Source organism: Cryptomeria japonica, chromosome 8, assembly GCF_030272615.1.
Source record: "Cryptomeria japonica chromosome 8, Sugi_1.0, whole genome shotgun sequence".
Taxonomy (NCBI): domain Eukaryota; kingdom Viridiplantae; phylum Streptophyta; class Pinopsida; order Cupressales; family Cupressaceae; genus Cryptomeria; species Cryptomeria japonica.
This window is the reverse complement of record NC_081412.1, coordinates 306,000,134-306,009,494: the sequence shown is the minus strand read 5'-3', so window position 1 is coordinate 306,009,494 and position 9,361 is coordinate 306,000,134. Positions and strand designations below refer to the sequence as shown.

The window sequence follows — 9,361 nt, the reverse complement described above, 5'->3', positions numbered from 1 at the left end:
TTTCCATAACAACCGAAAACGGCAAAAAATACATTCATTTTTTGTTTTTTGATATGTTTTTGGGCTGAGAAGGGGGGAACTCACTTGGAAGGGCTTGCAAGGTGATTTGGAGTGATTATTGAGTGATTCCAAGTGGATTTGAAGGGGATTTGAAGGGAAAATCAGATTCCCAAGTAAGTTTTTTTATTTTTTTTCTATGCTTTTTTAAAACAATTTGTTTACTTTTTGTTGCATTTAGATTGATTACAAATGATTCCTAGGTAGTCTAAATCATTTCTAACTTATTTACACAAAATTTAACACAAGTGTTGTTGAATTTTCACAATTTTTTTGAAGAATCTAGTTTTCAAAAAAAAAATCAAACCCTACTTTTTAAAAAAAAAAACTTCGAATGATGTCTAAATTTATTTAAACTAATGTAGATAGTTTGCTTAGTGCTAAATTGTTTAACTAAAATGTTAATTTTTTTTTTCACTTTGTATGTGTACGTTAAATAAGCATTAATCATGGCAAGGGAGCAATGGCCACTAGATCCATGCCCATCTGGATATATAGGCACCCGTCCTAGAGGTGCTAGAGATGGGGCATGGAGGTATGCCTATGAGGGACCCGATCCTGGGTCAATTATATGCATAAAGTGTGAGAGAATACTTCATGGAGGCATCAACCGCCTCAAATACCACCTTACAGGAATAGATAGGCATGATGCTAGAGCATGCCCTGGAACCAGTGAAGAAATAAAAAGACAAATGAATGCCCTACTTGCAGTTGGGGAAGAGAAGAAATTACAAAGGGAGAGGGCAAAGCTAGCCATGAGATCAGCCATAGCTGAATCTCAAGGTGTTTCTATTGACCTTGAAGAGGAACAAGAAGCACTTGAGGGCATAGTGAGCTCTCGGCGTGGCCCACGTATCCGCAAACCCACCATCACCTCACCCATTGCTTATGCTTCCTCTAGTAGAGTACCTGGCACTGTTTCACTTCCATCACAACGATCGGGGTCGATAGGTGATTATTTTGTGCCCAGGAACACACCTGGAGCACAACCATCATTAGAGGTCACTGGATGGAATAAGGAGGTACATGAGAAAACTGACATTGCAGTTGCTAATTTTTGGTACTTCAACAACATTGCATTCAATGTGGCAGAGACTGCTTAATGGCTGAATTTGGTGACTGCTATGACAGTTTCAGGAAAGGGGTACAAGGCCCCTTCTCGCAGGGATTTGAGTGGGAGGTTAGTAAATTACTACATAGTCCACTTGATTTCATTTTTAATTATTTTTTAGATTTCTTGTTTATTAAATCAAAATTGTGTACTAAGACCTAATTTCACTTTGCACTTACAGGTTGCTCACAAATGCAGTTGCTAGGGCAAGAGAAGTGATGGAGGATCAAAAAATTGAATGGGCAAATTATGGCTGCACCATTCTTTCTAATGGGTGGACAGATGGCAAGAACCACACCATCATCAATTTTTTGGTGGCTTGCAAGGACAATGTAGTGTTCTTGAAATCTGTTGATGCCTCCAGCAAGGTGAAAAATGCAGAAACATTGGCTGGAATGTTGGAGCATGTCGTCATGGAGGTGGGGGTAGAGAATGTGGTGCAAATCATCACAGATAATGCAGCAGCATATGTGTCAGCAGGTAGAATCCTTTTGAATTATCACCTTTAGGCATTAGCAATATTTTCATTTGTTGTGGCTTTGTTTTACTTGGTTGCATATTTCTTAAGAATAAATTCTTCTTTTGCAGGAAGAATCTTCCAAGAGAGGCACCCCACTCTTTTTTGGACACCTTGTGCAACACATGTCCTTGACCTTCTTTTGGAGGACATAGGAAAACTTGAGTGGGTGACTCTAGTTGTGGAAGATGCAAGGAGGATCACCAAATATATTTACAATCACCCTTGGGTCCTAAATTTGATGAGACAGCACACCCAAGGGAAAGATTTGGTGAGAGCTGGTGTCACAAGGTTTGCAACGATTTTCTTGACGTTGCAAAGCATTCTTGCTGCATTGACTTCTTTGAAACAAATGTTTGTGAGTGGAGAATGGCTTAACTCACCTTATTCAAAGAAGCCTGAAGGAGAGGTTGTCGCATGCATAGTCTTCGACAGCCAATTTGCACAAAGGGCTGCAGAGATTGTGAAGGTTGTTACTAACTTCAAAACTTTAATTTTTAAATTTTAGTTATTCTTGATTCAAGTCTCCCATTACTAATTTGTAACTTCATTATTTAAATTTTGATCTTTTTGTAATTTGTATTTTTCAATTGTAGGTGCCAGAGCCCTTGGTTCGAGTTCTTCGCTTGGTGGATGGGGATAAAACCCCAATGGGGTATCTTTATGAGGCCATGGATAGGGCAAAGGAATCTATCAAAAATTACTACAAGGGGGATAGGCTCAAATTTGATCCCATTTGGGAAATTGTTGATAGGAGGTGGAACAATCAGCTCCACCAACCCATTCATGCAGCAGGGTACTTCCTCAACCCTCGTTTTAGGTTCGGGGGTTCTTACTCAGATTCGAATGGAGAAGTCATGGAGGGCCTCAGTACATGCATTGAGAGGATGGTACCTGATGTTGAGGAGAGAGACCTCATTGTGAGTGAGCTCCAAAATTATGAGGGAGGAAGGGGTAAGCTATTCTCTTCAGAGTTGGCTAGGAGAGGAAGAACCACTCAAACCTCAGGTATAACATTTGCCATTTGGATTTTGGGATCTAAAGACTAAAATGATTGATAAATTATGTTTTCTCTTTTCTCTTTGCTTTCTAACTTTTCCATTTTATTTATTTTGCAGATGCTTGGTGGCAAAATTGGGGTGGAAACACCCCACATCTCAAAAAATTTGCCCTCAGAGTCTTATGTCAGCCTTGCAGTTCATCCAATTGTGAGCGCAATTGGAGCTTGTTTGAAGCAATCCACACGAAGAAGAGGAGCAAGTTAGCGCAAAAACAGCTCAATGACCTTGTCTACGTGCAATATAATCTTCGATTGCGCGTAAGGTAGAGGAACTAGAAGGTGGTCCAATTGACTTGGATGATATAGATACTTACAATGATTGGACATCACAGGAGCAGCCTCCATTGTTTTTCGACATTGACATCACTGATTTGGAGAGGCAGGCTGTGGAGGAGGGGGGTGGATTTGGTTTCAGGCTGGATGACATTGAGGAGGATGAGGATGAGGATGAGGATTCATTGCCAGTGCCAGAAGCAGGAGGAGACATAGCTTCATCCAGGATGGAGGATGAGTCTCAATCAGCCATACCGAGCGAGGAGGCACAGTCACGCCCAATCCCACGGGAGACTTATACGACTAGACAGTCTAGACCCTCTAGTTCTACCTCTCCCCAAGTTTTTGCTAGAGCTGGGAAGAGGAAGTTGTAATTGTAATTTGTAATGATGTATTTACTTTTGTTTTTACAAAAACTATTTAGTAATTTACTAGTTTGCTTCCAGGCTTCCAGCCATCAGCATTCCTCATGAGGATGCGATTTTGTAGACACTTTGCATTTAAATATATCTAGAATCAGCTTGTTTCTTTTGTGTTATCATTTATTGACTCATTGGATGCATCTTCTCATTAAATTTTGCAAAAAAAATGCATTTTTTTACTAAGTTTAAGCGTGTTTTTAAGTTGCCGAGTTTTTCGCCAAGTTTTTCCGAGTTTTTCCCGAGTTTTCACCCAGTTTTTTTCCCAGGGGCTTGGCGAGTCGAGCCGAGTCGCGAGTAGTTCAACTATGGTACTACTAACCAGTTCTGCTTTGTAACTCTCATCCCACCGAAAAAGTGGAAGAGGCTGGCTTGCCACCTACTATCAAGCAACTTTGTAATTTCATTCCTCCCACTGCATAAGTGGTCGAGTGATAGTTATGTGTAATGGTCCTCCCGCTACATAATCGGTCGAGTTGAGGTTGTTATGTAATTGCCGTCCTCCCGCTGAAATATTGCGGTTGAGTGATTCTTATTTGTTTATCTCACTTGGCTGGTTCACTGCCAAGTTTCCTTGTTTTCCCGTTGGATAAGCGGAAGGGGCTGGCTTGCCGCCCAAGCATTGCATTGTATTTCAGTTTCTTAAGCTAATAATCCCCTCAACACCGTATGCTCTCACCTTCCCACATTGGGCACTTGGTGATCAGAAAGTGGAAGGGTTACTTTCCCAGCATGTTTCAGTTTATGATTTCTAACCTTAACGGGTTAATTTCTTGTTGATGTTTATTGTTGGCCTTAAAAATTCAAAAAAAAACAACTGGGATATTACAATCCTAGACATTGTCTCTCAAGCATTCTAGGGTGGTGGCTTGGTGGTTTCTTTGATTTTTTGAAGGCTTGGCCCTCCGTGGCAACATTCAAACTTATGGATCAACACTTCAAACATGTTCGGACCTTACTCTCAATGCACTTTGGGAGCTCTCTCTCTCTCTCTCTCTCTCTCTCTCACTCTCTCTCACTCTACCAAACTTAACAAAATCCTACTCAGGGCCTCAATGAGGAAAACCAAGGAATGAGGGTGGGGAGGGATTTGGGGGGGTCTCCCTGTTGGAGACATGGAGTGTGTGCAAGGCACAACACACAGCAGTTCAATCCAATATTGAAGTGTGGTATGAGTTCTCTATATATGGCATAATGAATATTGTATATATATATCGGCACACTGTCATTAATGATGCATTGTTGTTTAGATTGCTTAACATAGCTTAGTAATTATTAATTGTATCTGTTCATTACTGTTTCATCATATGTTGTGGTTTATGTTTGTTTATTATATGTAGACCACATGCATAATACTAGAATTCTTTATATGTTCTAAATGATTATTAAAGTCATCCAAGGAAGAGGAAATGAGGGATTACAACAGGGGTATGGCAATGGGGTACTCTTCTATGTACGCCACTTCATGTTGGTGACCAAATGGTCCCATGAGGCCAAGGGGGTACAAAGGGTACTGCCTTTGGGCTTTGAAGAGATGGGCTTCCAAGGCACCCTATTGTGAATACACCTAATCCCTCTATCATGGTGAATTAAAAGACCAAGGAATTCAATCATAGGAAGTGATAAATGGATGGCAAGATGAGGGGGAACAGTTGTGGGACACTGAGTACACCACCTCAAATGGATGGCATGGGCCACATGAGGCCAAGAGGGATGGTATATCCACTCTTGGGCCTAGGGTAGAGGATCCAAGACACCCTATCAAAGTCACATTATCCTAGCTCTCCTATGGTTGAGCTTCCACAAACATACTTAAGATATCTTATGATTAAATTGATATTTTTTCTATATGCTTGATGATTCGTAAGAAGAACTGTTTTATGATTTATTGTTGTAAATGGTTCCTAACCTATTTTGCAAGGTTTCAAACTAGTGAAAGATATCCCTAACCCTACTCTTGCTCATTTAGAAATTGTGATTTAGAGCTAAATTAGGGCATTCACAAATAGGGACATTACAAATGGTATCAGAGCATGATCTTGCCAACCTACAGGGTAAAGATGAATCGATGGATGCACCTACCATTACATTTATTAGTGTGTATGCTTTGTGTCTACTTAAATCTATGTATATGCTCCACGTCTTTATGTGCGTGCTCCATGTTTGGATCATACCTGATGTGTTTTCAACATGTGTTCTATTGATCTAGAATATGAAAATAATGACGGTGAACCTAAAGATGTGAATTTGTTTAGAAAAGAACATTGCATTTAAGGTCATAGATGTGTGTCATGCTTCTAATCCTTGTCTTAATAAATAAGTTATTGCTTTAATTATAAAGATATATATGATATTATGCAAGCATTGGGACAACCTAATCGAAGCCAATTGTATCGCAATAAGGATCTAAAGATTACATAACTTCAAGGGTTAGTTAGGGATCCTCACATTGAAAGGATTTGATTAAAATTGTTATTGCTTGAGGACAAGCAAATTTTGGGAAGGGCGGATTGTCATACCCTAGCCTAAGACCATGGCTTTGGTAAAGACAAGACCACAACTTTAAATAGAAAACCCTAGGCGATTGCATAAGAGGGTCGACCAAAAAATGAAATATAAAATAAAATATGTCAAAACCTAGGCAGCCGACCTCTTTTGTGTTTGGGATTGAAATTTTGATGTTTTAGGGCCGAATAAAATTAAGAACAATTGATCGAGGGCCGACCTAATAATACTTAACCCACAAATTAGTTAAAAAGCTAATTATTTTAAATGGGCCGACTTAGTGAAAGGGTGCACTCGTCCAAATGAAGAGACATCACCCCCAACCATGAAAGGCATATAAAGAGGAATTGGTTGAGAGGAGGGCGAAAAATAAGATAAAGCAGTCTGTCCTAAAAGCAGAAATAGCAGACCGAATGAATCAGATTTGGCTTTACATAAGATATTGAAATACATGGCAGTTGATCAAATACTGTATCGTGGTATGAGTTTATATATATATATATATATATATATATATATATATATATGTATGTATGTATATGCACATTGTCATTATTGATGCATTGTTGTTTAGACTGCTTAACATAGCTTAGTAAATATTAATTGTATCTGCTCATTACTGTTTTGTGATATGCTGTGGTTTATGTCTGTTTATTATATGTAAAATACATGCATAATACAGGAATTCTTTATATGTTCTGAATGATTATTAAAGTCAGCCATGGTAGAGGAAATGAGGGAATGCTTAGAAGAGATGGGCTTCCAGAGCACCTTGTTGTGAATACACCTCATCCTCTATCATGGTGAATTAACAGACCAAGGAGTTCAATCATAGGAAGTGGGAAATGGATGGCAAGATGAGGTGGAATGGTTGTGGGATACCTCGCTGGGTACACCACCTCATATGGATGGCACGAGCTACATGAGGCCAAGAGGGATGGTATATCCGCTCTTGGGGCTAGGGTAGAGGATCCAAAACACCCTATTGAAGTCACCTTATCATAGCTCTCCTATGGTTGAGCTTCCCCAAACATACTTAAGATATCTTGTGATTAAATTGATATTTCTGCTATATGCTTAATGATTCCTAACTAAGAAGAACTGTTTAATGAATTATGTTGTAAATGGTTCCTAACCTGTTTTGCAGGGTTTCAATCTGGTGAAAGATATCCCTAGCCCTGCTCTTGCTCATTTAGAAATTGTGATTTAGGGCTAAATTAGGGCATTCACAAATAGAAACATTACATCGAGGGTCTTTGATAAGGAAGTGGAAATACTCTTAAATTGCCTGCCAAGTATTAGTTATTGCTGGACGCCAAGTTTCAGTGAAAAAATATTGTGTGCTATGATCAGTGTTGGGGGTTTTGTGTGGTTTTTCCTAAACATATGGTGAATAGTATTGCTGTCTGATGTGAGAGTAGATATTACTGTTGCTGGCCGCTTGGTAAACCCATCAAGTCGTGGAGATTTCTGTTGGAAACGTGGGAGGTATTGCCTATTTTCTGAGGTGCTAAGTTACACCTGTGTCTACGCAGCATTATATTTAGCAAGTGTTACCTTGGAGACACTTAACAAAAAGTTTCAACGTCTCCAAGGTAAGACTTGCTAAATATAATGCTGCATAGACGTTGCCCTAAGTTACTAGTATTTCATATTCTTTGAGGCATCCAGTATTCCCTTCTCCTAGCCAAGGCGTGAAGGTTACTTGGAAGCCCTTGCTTTTATCATTGTTACTGTTGTTTGGTTAAGGCGTGTGAAGAGTAAGGGTCATGGACCCTTGGATAGAGACGCATCCTTCATTTTGCCAGGCAGATGTTACTTTACTTGGCATAAGCATTCACCAAGGCGTGAGCCCTTTGTCTATGGCATGGTAGACATCAGACCCTGGTGTATAGAAACCACGAAGTGCAAATTTCACTTGAGGCTCGATTTGAGAACATATTTAGTTCATTGGCTGATTGAACTTGTGCTGGACATGATATGTTTAAAGTAAGGAATCAAGAAAAGGTGCATATTATGTACTCTCCTGAACAGCACATTCTGATTTTGTAATTCGTTTGTAAATTCTGAGTTCTTTTAATGGCTAAATATGATGAAATTTGCAATCAGATCTGCTCTTATATTTCTGTTAGTATTGAAAAATTATGGTCATTAGGAAGTTCTATTACTTTTTCTGTTTTGCATGCAATATTCTGTTATTCTGAGCAGCATTCATAATATTATCCTTCACTTGCAAATCTGAACTGTGCATTCAAGCAAACTGTTTGACAAAATTAACCAGTGGAAAAGGTCAAAAATTGGCAAGATTCCATAGGGGATCTTACTTAACATCTGTCAAACAGTTCAGATTCAAGATTTTGAATTCTCATTTTAGCATATTCATTCCTAATACAGCGGTCAAGACTATCTTTACCCAACAAGAAACTGGTTGCAATAAGAGGGGAACTTGAATAGCCAAGGTGCAAGAGTATGACCTTGACATTAAGCCCATTAAAATCATAAGAGGACAATGATTATGCAAACTGATCGTAGAGAATCAGATAGAGGAAAAAACCAATAAATTCAAGGAACTCCCACTAGCACTCTTTATCAGGCATCCAAATGAATGGTATACAAATATTGCCTACTTTCTCAGCTATATAGAATGGCCAACTCACCTCAGTGCCAAGGAGAAGAGAGCAATTAATCTTAGAGCATCGAAGTATGTTATCTAGGGAAACACTTTCTACAAGAAAGGCTTGGATGGAAGCTTCCTCAAATGCGTTGATAAGGAGCAATAGAAGAAATTGCTTGAGATATTCCATAGCAAGGCATGTAGTGGACATTTCTCATCCTTGGCGACAGCCATCGAAATTCTACGAGCTTGTTATTACTAGCAAAGAATGTTCAAAGATGCTCATAATGGGTCACCAAATGTGAATCTTGTGAACAATTTGGGAGACCGAAGTTTGTCGCATTGCCCTTAAGGCCCATGATCACTAAGGAAACTTTACAAGAATGGGGCCTAGATTTCGCCAGGACTCTTAGACCACACTCAAGTGCTAGTCCCACCCATGTGCTGACAACAACAAACTACAATAAATGGATTGAGGCATATTGATCAAACAAACTACTTCTAAATTAGTATGCAATTATATCAAGGAGAATATCTTGGTCAAGTTTGGAGTACCTTAAAACATAGTAACCCACAACGCATCCAAAACATAATTAGAAATAACCATGTTTTTCTATAAGTATGGCATTACAATATCTCATATTGTCATATTACTATATTTTTTCTATATTGCTAACCATTTACAAATATTTTTCTCATACAAGCATCAACATGAGACCAATACAAACTCTTGCAGCACAACAATAAGACTAATATTAGCTCCTTTCAAGAAACAACGCTAGAAACCATTTATGGAAGACTAAGG

General features: G+C 39.0%; 1 protein-coding gene across 1 annotated transcript; it reads left to right on the top strand.

Moving 5' to 3' along the window:
* Positions 1 to 1,179: 1,179 nt before the first annotated feature.
* LOC131032576 (uncharacterized) lies at positions 1,180 to 7,152 on the top strand. Its single transcript, XM_059210337.1, has 3 exons — positions 1,180 to 1,648; positions 1,757 to 2,148; positions 7,090 to 7,152. The coding sequence occupies exons 1-3, from the start codon at positions 1,387 to 1,389 to the stop codon at positions 7,150 to 7,152; spliced, it is 717 nt and encodes a 238-aa protein (XP_059066320.1). The 5' UTR covers positions 1,180 to 1,386.
* Positions 7,153 to 9,361: the final 2,209 nt, after the last annotated feature.

What these genes read in the sequence shown, in the direction of transcription:
- LOC131032576 (XM_059210337.1), top strand. Translation starts at nt 1,387, where the DNA reads ATGGAGGATCAAAAAATTGAATGGGCAAATTATGGCTGCACCATTCTT. An exon ending in AGCAGCATATGTGTCAGCAG is followed by an intron (nt 1,649 to 1,756) that starts GTAGAATCCTTT and finishes CTTCTTTTGCAG; the next exon opens with GAAGAATCTTCCAAGAGAGG. An exon ending in CACAAAGGGCTGCAGAGATT is followed by an intron (nt 2,149 to 7,089) that starts GTGAAGGTTGTT and finishes CCTGTTTTGCAG; the next exon opens with GGTTTCAATCTGGTGAAAGA.